The 18,145-nt window shown below is 44.4% G+C and overlaps 1 protein-coding gene across 2 annotated transcripts in view; it reads left to right on the top strand.

The window, feature by feature from the left end:
- The window catches only part of THSD7B (thrombospondin type 1 domain containing 7B), a 565,817-nt gene that overhangs the window by 523,715 nt on the left and 23,957 nt on the right, over positions 1 to 18,145 (top strand). For both annotated transcript variants that reach the window (XM_060776084.2, XM_060776085.2), the window contains one exon: positions 1,188 to 1,305. In XM_060776084.2, the coding sequence (XP_060632067.2) occupies positions 1,188 to 1,305 (118 nt within the window). The remainder of the gene's footprint in view (positions 1 to 1,187; positions 1,306 to 18,145) is intronic.

Below are 18,145 nucleotides of genomic sequence, written 5' to 3'. Positions count from 1 at the left end.
CAGCATCAAAATGTGGGTTTTGAAAGTGGGGCAAAAAATTCCAGGACCTGACAGCAAGTCAACACACAAACTTGTCGGTCCTGGGAAATGGTCCCCAGCTGACCTCACATCTCCCTTTGAAGCAGATCAAGATGGAGGGTAGATGAGGTACATCCAGCAGGAGTTTTTTTTAAAAAAAATCTCTCTGAGATGCACTGGACCTCATATGCGCACCTGTGGAGATCCTAATGTACACACAAGCAGATTTCTTACCTTGCTCTTCACCCAACTGTAAATTCAAGTTCTGTTTAATATTATAAGAAATACAGGAATGGTTGCAGAGAGTTCTAACTGCTTTCCAATTGTGCTTTTCTTTAGCCACCTGTGTGCCTGTGGCTCCATTTTTTGACAGCCCAATCAGTTTATTTATTTATTTATTTATTATTTACTTACTGTATTTCCACCCTTCTCAGCCCTCAGGCGACCCAGTTGTTTCAGGCTTCTAAAACATGTGTGCTGGAGCAGTCACATGCTTTTCAGCTATTAACCCAATTCCACCTATACCTTTCCCAAACGCCATTTAGCAACCCCACCCCCTTTTTATCCCGATTACTTTTGGTTTTTAATGCATGTATAGAAGGACCCTAAAGAAGTTGCCAAATCACTGAATTCATCCCTCAACTTCTTTACATGGAAGACATTTACAAATCTTGGAAAGTGGTGGAGCCCTCCTGTTACATACTGGTTGTGTCATTAAAGCAAACATGGAGTAACACAGGCTATCCTAGAATCTCCAGAGAAATATACACATTTATCAATCATAATTTATTTATTTTCACTCACCTATATTCCATTAATTATACCCCCCCCCCCTCGTTGTCAGTAATTGTTCTGTTGCAGTTTTACTGAACTGAAGAAGTTTTCTAGGTAGGAAAGTTTTATAGTGTTTCTACAATGTGAAATGAAGCCAAATACACACAGACAGGATTATATAAATAAAATATACTTTAGCTTGTCACCCTTTTAAAAAAAAAAAGAACAGAGTGTTGCCCTACTGAAATATAAGATATATCCCAAACTGGAGTTGGGTGAACCTGGGTTAAAGTTAACATTCTAAGTGGTAACTGTTACATTTCAATATCCTTTTATTTCACTTTTGCTGTATCTGACCATCAGTGACAAATGACTTATTCTGTTTTTCTTTGTAGCTAAATTTGGAAAAACCTACAAAAGTAATTATTGACTGCCACGTGGAGTGTATAGTAAACTGCCAACTTTCGGAGTGGTCAGCTTGGTCAGAATGTTCACATACATGTGGTTTTGCAGGTAAGAATGTCCACATGCACCATCTAAAACTCTTATAGAATTTTTATCCAAAACACATTAAAATAAATATGCCATTTCTGGTTACCAGCTTTTTTTTTCTAAAATGATATGAGTATAATAATAATTTAGTTAATTATTTTTATGTTAAGGTACATGTTCCTAGTTCTTTTTTCAGCTACAAGGCTTTGGTTCATGCCTTTCCTGGAAGCTGGATGGGAGAAGCATGGTCATGTTTCTTAATCTAGACTTATTTATTTTTATTTTATTTTATTTGGTGCATTTGTTAACCGCCGCTCTCAGCCCTAGGGCGACTCGCGGCGGTGTACAACATATAAAAAGCATATTATACAATCAGCTACAACGACAATACAACATATCATCAATACATTATCATTTAAATTACACTAAAGTAATCCGCTTCGTCTTATCATAGAATCATAACCAATCTCATAGTCAATATTCCGTTCCAGTTGTCATTTCCAGTTACTGTAGCCTTTAGTTGAATGCCTTCTCGAATAGCCATGTCTTCAGGCTCTTCCGGAAGGACATAAGGGAGGGCGTCTGTCTGATGTCCACAGGGAGGGTGTTCCACAGCCGGGGGGCCACCACTGAGAAGGCCCTATCCCTCGTCCCCGCCAGGCGTGCCTGTGAGGCAGGCGGGATCGAGAGAAGGGCCTCCCCAGACGATCTCAAGGTCCTCGTGGGCTCATAGGCCGAGATGCGGTCCGAAAGGTATTTTGGGCCGGAACCGTTTAGGGCTTTGTAGGATAGCACCAGCACCTTAAATTGGGTCCGGTAGCAGATCGGCAGCCAGTGGAGCTGGAACAGCAAGGGCGTTGTATGCTCCCTGCGTCCCGCTCCTGTTAGTAACATGGCTGCCGCGCGCTGGACTAGCTGAAGCTTCCGGGCCGTCTTTAATGGCAGCCCCACGTAGAGAGCGTTGCAGTAGTCAAGGCGGGATGTGACCAGAGCGTGTACCACCGTGGCCAAGTCAGGCTTCCCAAGGTACGGGCGCAGCTGGCGCACGAGCCTAAGCTGTGCAAATGCTCCCCTGGTCACCGCTGAAACCTGGGGATCCAGGCTCAACGATGAATCCAGGATCACACCCAAGCTGCGAACCTGCGCCTTCAAGGGGAGTGCGACCCCATCCAGCACAGGCTGTAACCCTATACCCTGCTCGGCCTTGCGACTGACCAGGAGTACCTCTGTCTTGTCTGGATTTAATTTCAGTTTGTTCGCCCTCATCCAGACCATTACAGCGGCCAGGCACCGGTTCAGGACCTTGACAGCCTCCTTAGTAGCAGGTGGGAAGGAGTGACAGAGTTGGACATCATCTGCGTACAGATGACACCGCACCCCGAAACTCCGGATGATCTCACCCAGCGGCTTCATGTAGATGTTAAACAGCATGGGGGACAATATAGAGCCCTGAGGAACCCCGCAGGTCAAAGGCTGTGGTGTTGAACAGGAGTCCCCCAATAACACCTTCTGGGTACGGCCCTCCAGAAATGACTGGAGCCACTGCAAAGCAGTGCCCCCAAGGCCCATTTCTGCAAGGCGCCCCAGAAGGATACCGTGGTCGACGGTATCGAAGGCCGCTGAGAGGTCCAGGAGCACCAACAGGGACACACTCCCCTGTCTAGCTCCCGGCACAGATCATCCACTAAGGCGACCAAGACCGTCTCGGTACCATGCCCCGGTCTGAAACCAGACTGTGCCGGATCCAGATAATCCGTGTCTCTCAAGACTACCTGGAGTTGTGAGGCCACCATGCTTTCCATGACTTTGCCCAAAAAGGGGAGATTGGAAACAGGCCGAAAGTTGTCAAATTTAGTGGGGTCCAATGATGGTTTCTTCAACAGCGGTTTTATAATAGCCTGTTTTAGGCTCGCTGGAATTTTGCCTTCCCGAAGGGAGGCATTAACCACCACCGTTACCCACTCAGCCAATCCCCCTCTGGCCTCCCTCAGAAGCCAGGATGGGCAGGGGTCTAGGATGGACGTGGTAGGCCTCATTCCTCCGAGTATCTTGTCCACATCCTCGGGCTTCACAAACTGAAAAGAATCCATCAAAATAGGACAAGCAGGTGCTCGTGTCACATCCTCGGAGACTGCATTTAACATGGTGTCCAGCCCAGAACGGATCAAGGCGAATTTGTCTGCAAAGAACCGAGCAAATGCTTCGCAACGCGTGCCCGAATTGTCAGGGCTCCCGCCTGAGGTGGCGGGAGTTAAAAGACCTCTGACAATCCGAAACAACTCCGCCGGACAGTTTTTTGCAGACGCAATAGTGGCCGCAAAGAAAGTTTTCTTTGCGGCTTTTATTGCCGCAGCATATGCCCTTAGAAAGGACACAAACCGTGCTCGATTTGACTCGCTTGGGTCCGAGCGCCACATGCTCTCTAGTTCCCTCTTCCTTCGCTTCATCGCTGCCAGCTCCTCAGTAAACCAAGGAGCTGGTTTAGCTCGGCTACTTGAGAGGGGACGTTCCGGAGCGATCATGTCAATTGCCCTAGTCATCTCCCCATTCCAGAGAGCGACCAAGGCGTCGACATGGTCACCTACCGCGGCGGCAGGAAAATCCCCAAGAGCCGTCAGGAATCCATTCGGATCCATAAGCCTCCTGGGGCGGACCATCTTAATGGGTCCTCCACCTTTGCGGAGGTTAGGGGGCGCAGTGAGTCTAAATCTGATCAGGAAGTGGTCGGTCCATGGAAACGGAGAGATGGACAACTCCTCCACACCGCCACCCTGCTCCCAACCCTGGCAGAAAACCAAGTCCAATGTATGTCCAGCACAGTGGGTGGGGCCAGATATTTGTTGGGACAGCCCCATGGTTGCCATGGCAGACATGAAGTCCTGAGCCGCTCCTGTGAGGGTCGTCTCGGCATGGATATTGAAGTCCCCCAGCACAAGAAGCCGCTGAGACTCCAACGCCAGGCTCGAGACTACCCCCGCTAGCTCAGGTAGGGAGACTGTAGTGCAGCGAGGTGGACGGTACACTAACAGAATCCCTATTCTGTCCCGGTCACCCACCCTCAGGTGGACGCATTCAAAATTTATGGTCTGCGGGATGGGACTCCTGGTCAGATGGATGGAATCTCTGTAGACTACTGCGACCCCGCCTCCCCGTCCTCCGGATCTTGGTTGGTGCTGTACGGAGAAGCCTGGAGGACAAAGCTGGGTAAGATTTACGCCTCCAGCTTCATCCAACCAGGTCTCCGTGATGCACGCCAGATCTGCCCGCTCATCCAGGATTAAATCCTGGATAAAGGTCGTTTTTCCATTGATAGATCTGGCGTTCAACAGCACCACCTTCAGTCCAGAGGGCCCGCTCACCTGGTTACACCAATTTATCTTAGGAGACCGGTTTGGGATTATTAATGTGGATAAGCGGTCCGAATTAGGCCGAATTTGAGGTCTCCTTTTTCCGCATCTCCCCCTCCCCACCACGACCTCTATGGGGGCCCCTCGGCTCGTGGAACACCTCCCCCCCTCCATGCCGCTGCCCAAAACCAAGGTCTTAGTTTCTGTGTAGCTAGTTGTTTGGTTTGTTGGCCCTTGCCAACTCCTTTGTTTCCCTCTCTCCCCCCCCCCCCCCACCTCATTGTTGTTCACAGGCTCCAGCCCACTTCCTCCCTTGCCCCTTCCACAGGTCAATAATAACAGGGACAGAACAAATAGGGGGCTGGGGAACCACATGGATAATAATAAAATCAGATGGAGATAAGCGTTCCAGCCACAACAGTTAGATGGTTCATAAAGTGCAGGGTCTTAGAGTACACCACAGTCAGCAACACAACTCAATCACAGCACAACTACGTGCCGTTGAGTAAATTATAAAGTGCAAAGTGCAAGGATCTTAAAGTGCAGCAATCCCCGAGTCTCGCTCACAAACGCTAACTAAAGTGCGGCATAGAGGGTAAGGAGGGAGGATATAAGTGCTAGTGTACTTAGCAGCGGTTGGCAGGCGCCTTAAAGTGCTATATTGCGTTCTTATGTCAAATTAGCAGCAAAGGCAGACCAAGGAACATACTATGTTGGTAATATGTAAACACACTAAGAGGATGTCGGTGACAACAATCGGGTAAGGTTATTATGATTCAGGATGTAACTCTAGACGGTTGATGTAAAAAACGGATGAGTATTCTGTCTTCCGGAGATGGTTCACACGGTGGTGGTCGGCACAAATTGGTCTATCACAGTATCGATCAACACCAGAAAAAGGTCAGCACAAGAGGTCTACACAATATCGGAAAACACAGAGAGGACAGCGCAAAAAGGTCTACACACTGCTTGCCCATAGGTCTACACACTGCAAAGAGGACTACACACTGCTTGCCCGGGTGGTGAAGGCCCAACTGGTAGCGGATGGTAAAGGGCTAGGTAGCTAGGCCCGGCTCCAGTAGCCCAGGGCCCAGTTCCACTGGCTCCTGCGATGCAGTGGCCCGCTCAGCAGGGCCTGGAGGGTCGAGGCCTCGCGTCTGGGATGGGCTCAGATGGAAAAGCCCAGTTGGGAGGAATAACAATGCTGGGCCCCGCGGCTGGGCGTCTTGTGCGGCCAGATGGTGAAGGCCCCGCCGACAAGATCCAAACAGCAAGGGCTTGGCAAGATGACGCCCACAACGCCGCGGCCCGCACGGCAAGCACAGATGGTAGAGGACCCAGCTGGGCGGCGCTCCTGGAAGGCCTGGTGCGGCCGTGCGGCAGCAGGAACGCTGAGGTCGCAGGCGGCTCAACGCAGCAGGATGCCAGTCAGCTGCGGAACGCCAGCCCCAGCGCCAAGCAGCAAACGCCGCGGAAAGGCAGCGAGGCCTCCCTTGAGCCTGGAAGGATCCCAAGGGGTGCCGAACCGCTGGAGCTGCAGGCCGTGAAGTGTTCGCTGGTGCCTGCTGGAGTCAGGCCAAGGCCTCCCAGGCCTCCGCCAAAGATGGAAACGCGGAGGAGGGTGGAGTGCAGATGGAGATGCGAAGGCGTCCGTAGGCCCCACGGACGCGAGGGAGCCAGGCCGCTCCCAGAGCGAGGGAGCAAAGCAGCGCCCGCTGGGAGCGTGCAGAGATCGCCTCCTCCTGGCCTCCCGGCTGCCTCCCCTCCGGCCGCCTCTCTCCCGCAACAGCAGGACTCGATGGTAGAGGCAAAATGGCGCCCGCTGCCACCGCGGCGCGCACAGCGGTGGTCCAGCAGCAGCTCGCGGCGGTCTCAGCTGCGGCGGCACAAGCGGCACAAGCGGCGGACAGGCTCGTCCCCTTCGTGATGTTCTGAGGGGGCAGCCACTTTCCAACCACTCACCAGGTGAGGCTAAAGATCTTAATTGGAGAGGGAGCCAGCAATGGCGTTTTCCTCCCTCGTCTTCCTCCACCTTCCCGACTCTCTTACTCCTTCTCTTGGGTTCCTCGGCTCTCCAAACCCCTCTATCGGACCCACGATGGATCTGGGTCTCTCCCTCTTCAGTTTAAGGGTTGTCCAGGGGGGAATCGCCTTGGATTGCTCCGGATTTAGTTTTTTGAATCGGTGCAGCCTTACTTTTTGCTGCCGACCGCCATACCGGAACCGGAATTGAACTCCCAGAACTTCTTAGAGCTGCTCAGTGCCATCAACAATGTTATCCCTTTGGATGATTAGGCATATATAGGAATACATCTCTGTTTTGTGGCACCTTTGGTCAAATTGACTGAATGTTCCCAGAAGGCGGTGCTGGAAAAGAAGGATTTTTGAGCCTCATGGCCATTAGTCCATGAAGTTCTGCCAGGCTCAAGGAGAATAATATTTTAGTTAAATGTGTCATATTTAAGGTATTTTTAGCCTTTCTTTCAACTATAAGTTACTGAAAAGACCATTTGGCATTTGAGAGCTAGATCTCACAACCAGTGTGCTGATGTCATTTGGATCTTTTTTCTCTTTGCAACTTATGCAAAGAAGGATATGGAGGTGCAGTAAAGATGAGATATGGGTCAGTTATTTGAGGGTGAATTCAGACAAGATATAAATATTGGTCAGCAGGAAAGATATTTTGGGATTGTGGTTTCAACCTGTTCTGAATGGGGGGGGGGGGGGGCTTATCTCTCAGGAATCCTCTTGAGTCCAACATCAACATGTTGCTGCCATGGACCAGAGTATCTTCGCATACCTTTTGCATGTGTATTCCTTCCCAAGGAAGGACAATTTGTCTATAGTGGTTCACACTTGAATTTCCTCTTAGTTGGAGAAGATTGATACATTTTTATGGCCTTCCAAATTTATTCAGAAGCTAAGTGCAAAATGTCTTAACAAGGTTGTCATCTTATATGTGCTTCTTATATAATTTTCCAGTGCCAACTTCCAATTTGCTTCTGAACTCAATTTAAAACACTAGGTTGTTGTCTTTTTAACCTACAAAGCTGTAGAGTAGTGGCTCTCAACATTCCTCATTCTGCAACCCCTTAATACAGTTCCTCATGTTATGGTGACCCCAACCATAACATTATTTTTGTTGCTACTTCATAACTGTCAATATAAATATCTGATATGCAGGATATATTTTCATTCACTGGACCAAATTTGGCACAGATAGCGGATATGTCCAAATATGAATATTGATGGTGTTGAAGGGGAATTGATTTTGTCATTTGGGTGTTGTAGTTGCTGGGATTTATAGTTTCCCTGCAATCAAAGAGCATTCTGAACCCCACCAACAATAGAATTGGGCCAAACTCTCCACACAGAGTTTCCATGAACAACATAAAATACTGGAAGGTTTTGGTGGGCATTGACCTTGAATTTTGGAGTTGTAGTTCACCTACATCCAGAGAGCATTGTGGACTCAATCAATGATGGAGCAAACAATGCACAAATATCTATAGTAACATTGAAACAAGAATGTATGTATGTGTATTTTATAAGACTCTCAAGAAAATAATATAAATCAGGATAATATGTACTCTAATGGAGTAAATTGTCTAGACTTTATAGCATTTATAGCATTTAACAGTAATGTTATCAGAACATTATAAGTAAATGTAGGTTATCTTATCAACATAGAGCAATGAATAGTAGACTAGAGATAATAAAGTCCATCCTTTCCTGGAGTCAGATTTCAGTGCAGGAATTCAACAGTCTCTGTCTTTATCCTCGAAAGAATTCTTCTTTTAGCAACACAGTCTTTAAGGAGTACTTCTTATGCAGCAGAGTCTTCCTTAGGTAACACAATTTCTACAAGGTCTCCCGGTATGTTCTCCTTGTTTCGACAAATTATCTTCTTCAGGATGTAGTCTGTTATCACATTATACTTAATGCACTAAATAAATAAACGGAGGGCTGCACAAACACAACAAGGACCAAGTACCAAAAGCACAATAATCCCAATTAAACAGCTCAAGGGAAGATCCCAGGGGCTCACATGTCTTTACACTAATGCACAGAGCATGGGAAATAAACAAGACGAACTCCAACTTCTAGCACTACACCACAAATATGATATCATAGCCATCACTGAAACCTGGTGGGATGACTCCTATCGCTGGAATGTAGATATCGAGGGGTATAACCTCTTTCACAGAAACCGAACAAAGGGGAGAGGAGGCGGAGTAGCCTTATATGTCAAAAACCCTTATGCTGCAGAAGAAATTCAAGACAGCAATCTGGGAAACCAGCTTGAAATCATCTGGATAAGAATCAAGGGAACTGGGACTCAAAAAGATGTCGTTGTAAGCGTCTACTACAGACTCCCAAGCCAGGAGGAAGATCTTGATGAAGTCTTCTGCCAACAGTTGACCAAACAGGCACAGAAAAGAGATGTAGTAGTCATGGGCGATTTCAACTATCCCGATATTTGCTGGAAAACAAACTCGGCCAAGAGTTTCAATCAATGATGGATCTGGACTAAACTTGGCATGAATACTCAATATGCCCAAATGTGAACACTGTTGGAGCTTGGGGAAAATAGACATTGACATTTGGGAATTGTGGTTGTTGGGATTTATAGTTGGCCTACAATCAAAGAGCATTCTGAACCCCACCAACGATAGAATTGGGCTAAACTTTCCACACAGAACTCCCATGACCAACAGAAAATATTGTATTTCCTGATGGTCTTTGGCAACCCCTCTGACACCCCCCTCGCGGCCCCCTCAGGGGTCTGAACCTCCAGATTAAGAAACGCTGCCAGGCTATCGAAAAGGTTGCCTTCTTCCATTGATGCTTTCCCAGAATCTTCTGTTGAGACTGTTTTGCTAAATCTTCTCAAGCATAAATGTACAATTAAGGACATTTGTTACAGCTACAGCCACTTTAATAAAGATAGTGCTTGGCATAATGTAATGTGGACTTAAAATTTATGTTGCATAATGGAAAGGGTATGTGTGTGAAGGGAAAGAAGCTGAAGAATTTGATTGACATGCATGAGATTTTAGGAGAAAGGGATTAAATTCAATGTTATTTTTCCCCTGACTTCTTGTTTGTGGCTTTCTTCATGGTGATTATTATCATTATTTGTGATTTTTCGGAGGCAAACTTTAATGGAAATGTTTTGTATTATAGTTCTCTGCCTATATTTCCGATAGCAGTTTTAAAATACAGCTTGTGGTTTGAATAGCATGTCTTATGGTCTTGAGAATATTACAGTCATTGCTGCATAATCATTCCTGCGTATCTGCTAGGACTAGGTGGAATCGGGAAAGAGGTAACAAAAGTACTATCCACAGACACTCTGCCATTATGTGTGCTTTATCATGAGTGCTATACTAATCAGAGCTAAGTAAATGTTATTTTCTATGAAGTGAAAGCATTAAACTGTGCGTTAGGAAGAAATGAAGCTAGCTCTGAGACATTTGTTTGGGGAAAGTTAGGGCTTGCCTCACCTTTTGGCAAAGTCAGGTAGTCATTGCTGATAACAAAGGGCCAAAAGCAAGGAATTGTGCCCTCCTCCACCACCACCTTGGTAAACTCCTGCTGCCATGGTTGCACCAGAAACCCTTATCCAGAAAGTTGAAAATTGAAAATGTAAGCAAACACCATGTACATGGATTCAGGAAATATCACATTAAGAGTAAACTGAATTCATCACACATTCCTAATCAACAAACCCTGTCTTCAGCTCAAGAAACACAATTCAGTTGAAGGGAAATAAATATTTTTCACAGATGGAAGTTCACTATATCTCTCAATACTATCAATATCTGACACATATGCACACACACACATATAGTTGCTAACTGCCAGTAAGTTGTCTTTGAATTATGGCGACCTCATGATTGGGAGACCTTCCCCTATCCTCAGCAGCCCAGCTCAGGTCTTGTAGACTTGGGGCTTCCTTGCTTGGGTCTATCAATCTGTAATGAGACTTTCCTCTTTTTCCTGCTTCTTTTTGCCTCATTAAGCATTATTGTCTTTTCTAGTGAGACGTCTTCTCATGATAAGATACAAGAGCCTTTTAAAATATTACTAGCTGTGCCCTGCCACGCGTTGCTGTGGCCTATAGTAAAACTTATCAAAGTTGAGGTAGATATCTGGACTATTATGAAAGAGAGGTCCCTACCTATTCCTTCCCCCTTTTCCTCCCCCTTTCTCTCCTTTCTTCCTTCTCTACCTCTTTCTTTCTTTCCTTCTTTCACTACTTGGTTTCATCCTTCTCTCTTTCCTTCATTCCCTCCCCCTTCCTTCCTTTGCCTTTCTTCCTTCCCTGTTTGCTTCCTTCTTTCACTTTTTATTTCCTTTTATTTCACCACCATCATAACAATAACAATAATGCAATGCATTGCCTCCGGGACCTGACACCTCTCCCATTCCCCCTAAAAGGGTCTCATAGGAACAATAGCATAATAATAATAATAGAAATAACAACCTTTACCCGCCACGTGTTGCTGTGGCCAATCTTCCCTCTTTCCCTCCTTCTTTCCCTCCCTCCCTCCCTCCTTCCTTCCTTCCTTCCTTCCTTCCTTCCTTCCTTCCTTCCTTCCTTCCCTCCCATCTTTCCTTCTCCTCTTCTTTCTCTATCTCTTTCCTTCCTTCCCCCTTTTTTGTTCTCTTCTGCTGTCTCTCTTTTCTTTCCTTCCATCTTTCCTTTTCTTTCCTTTTCTTCTTCCTCTAACTTTCCTTCCTTCCCCCTTTTTCTTTACCTCCCTTTCTCTTTCTTCCTTCTTTCCTTCCTTCCTGTCTTTCCTAGATTTTGACAGGGCGGGAAGGGGCGGGGTGGGGTTTGGAGGTGGCGTGAAGTAAAAGGAGGTAAGATTGGGGCAGGGGAGTGATGGAGCGTGGGGTTGCGTGTGTGTGTGCGGCAGCGAGGGGAGTCATGGAGCGTGGGGTTGCGTGTGTGTGTATGCGGCGGCGGGGGGAGTGGGGTTGCGTGTGTGTGCGGCGGTGGGGGGAGTGATGGAGCGTGGGGTTGCGTGTGTGTGTGTGGCGGCGGGGGGAGTGGGGTTGCGTGTGTGTGTGCGGCGGCGGGGGGAGTGATGGAGCGTGGGGTTGCGTGTGTGTGTGCGGCAGGGGGTGTGTGTGTGTGGGAAGCGGCGCGGCGGGGCTTGGAGTGGGCATGGTTTCCGCAGAGGGAACGTTGGCCGGAAGGCCATGTGCGCGCTCCAGGGAACTTGCAGCTGGGCGCCAATGCGCATGCTCAATTGTTTTGCCGTTTTGTGAGTGTGTTGTTGTGTTGTTTTTCATTTTGAGTAGATATGTTTGTACCTTGTGGGTTGTGTTATGGACATGGGAATTTTGGTTAAGTTTCGTTGGTTTTTTTTTTGAGGTTTGTTCTTTTGCCATTTTGTGAGTGTGTTGTTGTGTTGTTTTTCATTTTGAGTAGATATGTTTGTACCTTGTGGGTTGTGTTGTGGGCACGGGGATTTTAGTTAAGTTTCATTGGGGGTTTTTTGAGTTTTGTTGTTTTGCCGTTTTGTGAGTGTGTTGTTGTGTTGTTTTTCATTTTGAGTAGATATGTTTGTACCTTATGGGTTGTGTTATGGGCACGGGGATTTTGGTTAAGTTTCATTGGGGGATTTTTGAGTTTTGTTGTTTTGCCGTTTTGTGAGTGTGTTGTTGTGTTGTTTTTCATTTTGAGTAGATATGTTTGTACCTTGTGGGTTGTGTTATGGGCACGGGAATTTTAGTTATGTTTCGTTGGGGGATTTTTGAGTTTTGTTGTTTTGCCGTTTTGTGAGTGTGTTGTTGTGTTGTTTTTCATTTTGAGTAGATATGTTTGTACCTTGTGGGTTGTGTTATGGGCACGGGGATTTTAGTTAAGTTTCGTTGGGGGATTTTTGAGTTTTGTTGTTTTGCCGTTTTGTGAGTGTGTTGTTGTGTTGTTTTTCATTTTGAGTAGATATGTTTGTACCTTGTGGGTTGTGTTATGGGCACGGGGATTTTGGTTAAGCTTCGTTGGGGGATTTTTGAGTTTTGTTGTTTTGCCGTTTTGTGAGTGTGTTGTTGTGTTGTTTTTCATTTTGAGTAGATATGTTTGTACCTTGTGGGGTGTGTTATGGGTATGGGAATTTTGGTTAAGTTTCGTTGGGGGTTTTTTGAGTTTTGTTTCCTCGTTGGATGCCCCTAACAAATTTATATATATAGATAGTAACATTTTATTATATTATTTTATATTTAATTTTAAATGACCTGCATAGATTGCTATTTTGAAACCCTCCAAAAGAACTTTCTGAGTTCTTATATCCAGATGTTGTGAAGGTTAAAGATGTACATGCAGACTTCTGTGTCAAATGCAGATTACTTTAGAATAGACAATTTTTAACTGTAGGCATTTTCTGCGTCTTCCTGTAGAATGTCTCATCTCGTCCCTGAAGAGAGTAATTGCTTGTCATCGTGATGAGTTTGGACGCAGAGCTTCTTAATATCCAAGAAAAATTAGAGTAATTCAACTTTTCAGAGCTGAATTTCTTCTTAGTGTTTCATACAAAACATGTTCTGTAATGTAGTAAGAGTAGATACAAAACCAACAGAAAAATTGAAAGAAGTTCACAATGCCAATATATACTATCTGTAATGCAAAGAGTTTAAAGCATGAGAACTGTATGTGGACACTTAAGGAGGCATACTTCATAAATTCTCTTGTGTACGTTTCTTTAAGCTTTTGAAAGCTTAAGAGGCTTGAAGGGCATAATTCTCTCCTTCTCTAAGGAGTGAATTTTTAGAATTATAACAATGCATTGTAAAATGACTCCCTAGGATGAGATGCAATGCTGGAAAAAAAATGTACTCCTTGAATATCAAGCGAAACCTCACAACTGTTAATTCTGCCTGATTGAAGCAAGTGGCACTTACTGCAAGTAGCAACCCCATAAATCTCTTTATCCAGTCCATACAATTATGTTAGATTTCAGTGGGCAAATCTAAAAAAAAACTTGATGACTTAACAATGAAAGCAGTCCTATCACAAGCAAGAACTTTGATAATGCTCAGGAGGATAAAAATAGAGAGGCTGTCCTCTCTTGGGCTCAACTGCACAAACTATCGCTTCTGCAAGAAGCACTGCTTGAATATCAAGCAAAAAGTATGTGCTAAAAACAATATCATACTAAAACTGACTGGCACAACCTGGGGATCATAACCAAAGACAGTGAAGACATCTGCCCTTGCTCTTTGCTAATCTGCTGCTGAGTACGCATGCCCTGAGTGAAACGCATCTCACTACGTTAAAACAGTGGGCGTGGCTCTTAATGAGACATGCCACATTAGCACAGGATGTCTACACCCTACACAACTGGAGAAATTATACTGTTTAGCTGGCATTGCGCCACCTGAAATCCACCAGGAAGTAGCAGCCAAGAATGAAAGGACCAAGGCAGTGACATCTCTGGCCCATCCCCTGTACAAATATTGGCCAGCACAACAATGCCTTAAATCAAGAAATAGTTTTCTAAGATCTACAGAGCTACTCGCAGGAACACCTCAGCAAGTGAGAGTCCAAAAGTGGCAGGCTAAAACCCAGAACCTTAAGCCTTGGCTGATAACAAATGAGAGACTCCCCCCTGGGCACACAGAAGACTGGGCAACTTGGATGACACTGAACAGACTGCGTTCTGGCACCACGAGATGCAGAGCCAACCTTAAGAAATGGGGCCACAAAGTGGAGTCCACAACATGTGAGTGTGAAGAAGAGCAAACCACAGATCACCTATTACAATTCAGTCTGAGCCCTGCCACATGCACAATGAAGGACCTTCTTATCACAACACCAGAAGCACTCCAAGTGGCCAGCTACTGGTAAAAGGAATGCCAAGTTTTTAGACTTTGTGTTTTTTAAATATATTGCAACTGTACCCTCGGTTTGCTTCTGATATGAGAAATATAAATAAATATACAAACAAGAAAAAATATAAAACACCAAACAAATTTTTAAATATGCTGTCCTCATGAAATATATGTCTAGCTGTTGCCTGATTGTAGTGTTGTACATTTCTAATTTTCAAAAGTTCTGATATAGTTTTTCCTACAAATTTGTTTTTCCTACAATTTGTTTTTCTAACAAATTGTAGGAACATATAATAAGGTAATACAGGGTACTTCAAAATTATGGATCAAATTTGAAATATGAAATTAACTAAATAAGTATTTAATAGCAAGAGCAATGTTGATGTTCATAGTTTCTCAGCATTATTATTGGCTGACAGACTGTATAGGAGACAGACTTCATGAAGCTTTAATTGTTAATAGATCCTGAATCAGGAAATGGTATTGGAAAGTTCTCTTATGTAGAATTAATGCTCATCTTCTCCTTCTCTTTCGAAAACCTACAGCCCTTCCATTCAAGATAGTTATTTACTAGCCAGTGGAAAACAGAGGGTGCAGAGAAGCATCCAGCTCTGTTTCTGTAGCTGGGCATACAGCCCCAGGTGTGATATTATTGCTATGTGTCTGGGTTCAGAAACAGAGTTAGATAGTTCTCCACCCCCCACTCCCCTTTTCCTTCCAAAAGCCAATAAATAGCCATGAGCTGGCTGGAGCTACTGAAAAGTGAGCTGGAGGGGTGAGGAGGACATGTGCTATAGTCACATCTGACCAAAGTTTATAACATCCAATATCTGTTTAACCATTCGAGCTAACTCCCTATTCTACCTACCAACCTTATTCAACATGTAAAAAAGCCACCAAATTCTTAGCGGGGGGGGGGGGGGGGGTGTGAAGGGTACCTATTCCGAATATTTAAGTTATGCTGTCCACAGTGTGCTGATGCTTCATTTCATTTGATTTCATTTGCAATTTTTAAAAAGAGATAGACATCAGCACTGTGCATGGAAAGCAGACTGAAACCAATGTAATTGTTAGGATTTTCCCACACAGCCTCCTAGTTTGTGATAATTTTTTATTCCTTATTAGCAGCCTCTAGCTCTGCCACAAAATTATAATTTCTGAATTGTCTTATTTCGAAGACCAGAAGTTAAAGATTTTCAGTCTTACTTTACATTGATAGTGTAGATGCAACTTCATGGAGTATCCAAGGAAAATGTTTATTTTATTACTCAGTTCTAAAGTAATAAGTTTCAGTAGTAAGGATTCAGAAAAAAAGAAAGTATTTTTGCTGTGGAATGCTATAGAGTGAGGGAAGATTGGCAGGTGCTGGGGGACGGGAGAGAAGAAAGAAAATAAACTGATCTTATGGATACCACTTAAGACATAATCCCAGAGGAGGCTGCCTCTTTCAGAAAACTCCTTGAAACCTGAAAACTCCTTTCATTTTGTAATGATTTATTTATACTGTCTACAGAAGGATGGAAAAGAGGAGACAAGCCTAAGAGGAACAGTGTGAATGGTTCACTTATTTCTGAGCAAAATTGTGCTTAGGGAAATCAACCCCAGCCAAAAGTATATTATACATGCACACAAGGTGATATTATGGACCCCACTGTAGCACTAAGCGTGTACCCAATTGCAACTCTGAACCAAACTTGATCCTTTCCATTCCCGGCTTTAATATGATTTTCCAGGGCTCGCACACACTGATGTATACAACCCAGATGTTGGGTTTATTAAAGTAACCAGATTTAAAGTATGAAGATACTTCTACAATCTCCATTTTAATATTGGAAATATGATCATCTAAAGGTTGCAGTTTCATAATCCTCAGGGGGTAGTGTATAGATCTTGTAATCCATTTCTGTCAGAGAATTTTATACATGACCCTAGATATATAGGTATATAATATAGGTATAAAATCAAATATTTACTGATAATAAACCAGCATTTGCAAGGCATGCTAAACAGGCTGGTTTTCCTTTCTATGAAGTACAGCTGAAGTATCTTTTTCAGACTTCACTGTAAACACTGAATGTTGTTGGTAATAGATTCGTGTAAATGTCTAAATCGCTCATGTTTTCCACGACCCCAACACTGACTCCAGAGACATCATTTGGGGTTGAGATCCATAGTATCAGAACTGTTTTATAATTTAATATGCTATGTTTATTGTTATGTGCACTATGCGGAACTGAATTTTTGCCATGGTTTGTAAGCCACTCTGATTCCCCTTTGGGGTGAGAAGGGAGGGGTATAAATGGAGTAAATAAATAAGGACACAGGAGTGCCACATAAGAACTGATTTTCTCTTAGTGGCCTCTGCGTACTTTTCACTCATAGTCTATATGATACTACGATGGAGAATATCTCTTGCCGTGATTGTTGAAAAATGAGCTTGTTGTCTTACAGAAGTTGCGAGAGAGAGATGATTATGAATAATATGTAGCCATTGTTACAGGTCCAGTCGCTACAGCAGCTTGTAGTTAAAAAAAGCAGTGCCTTTGTATTTCTCAAGTGTACGTTTACAATTACATTTTCCCCACATTTGAAATTAGGCAAAATGGTATGCAAATCACGGCATGGATAAAAGCAAATTGCTTCATTAACTTCAAGCAGCTTTTTAGGATTTGGTCTCCATAGGCTTAACTCGAAAGCCCATTCTCACTGTAAAATGTTGGAGTCCCTTATCAATTTCCAGTGGAACTCAGAGGCTCTTGAGAAAATGCTAAATCTGAGAGTGAGTAAAATAATTAGATTGGCTAGAATCCCATGCACAGCAGCAGTTAGGCTGTGTAAATTCCACTGAAGTCTGAGAAAGTTAAACCACGTAGAACTGTAGCCACGAGTAGAAATAATCCTATCCCAAAGCACACTGCTTTCCCTCAGTTCTGTGACACAATTTCCATTCAAATGCCACGTGCAAATTCCTGCTGTGGATCAATTAAAATGGCCCATTAAATAACACAGTTTTTAAAATAAAGGTAAGATAAAGGAGAAAAAATGTAGAATGTTTTAAAAAAGAACAGGAACTTGGAAAACATACAAAATATATGTCATGTTGTGTACAAATATACAGCATAATAACATTTCTGTCATTAATTCATAATAATAATACACTTCATTTATAACCCGCTACCATCTCCCCAAAGGGGATTCGGTGCGGCTAACATGAGGCCAAGCCCAAAATAATACAATAATAAACACACAGTAACAAAATACATCATAACAAAATATAAAATAACAAAATCAACAATATAAAACAGCATATTAAAACAGGCCATGGAGGGCGGGGTGGGTACTTGAGCGGGAGTGGTACTATTGAGGTTGTGTGGGGTAGGAGGAATGCCGGTCGCCCCCAACCCCAGGGAGAAGCACAATAGAGTTCTTGCAACCCTGGAGAAGGTTAGGTGTAGTAGTCTCCATGATAGACCCCCTGGACTTAAGATCCTGCTTGTGAATGCCAGATCCGTCAACAGTAAAACATCCGTCATCCAGGACCTGGTCCTGGATGAGGGGGCAGATCTGGCTTGCATCACCGAGATGTGGTTGGATGAGCTGGGTGGAGTTAATCTCACCCAGCTGTACCCACCAGGATTTGGGGTGCACCAGCAGCCTAGGTCCAGGGGGCG

The sequence above is a fragment of the Anolis sagrei genome, chromosome 1 (genome assembly GCF_037176765.1).
Source record: "Anolis sagrei isolate rAnoSag1 chromosome 1, rAnoSag1.mat, whole genome shotgun sequence".
Classification (NCBI taxonomy): Eukaryota; Metazoa; Chordata; class Lepidosauria; order Squamata; family Dactyloidae; genus Anolis; species Anolis sagrei.
The sequence above is the reverse complement of the archived record's forward strand: the minus strand, read 5'-3'. Positions and strand labels throughout refer to the sequence as shown.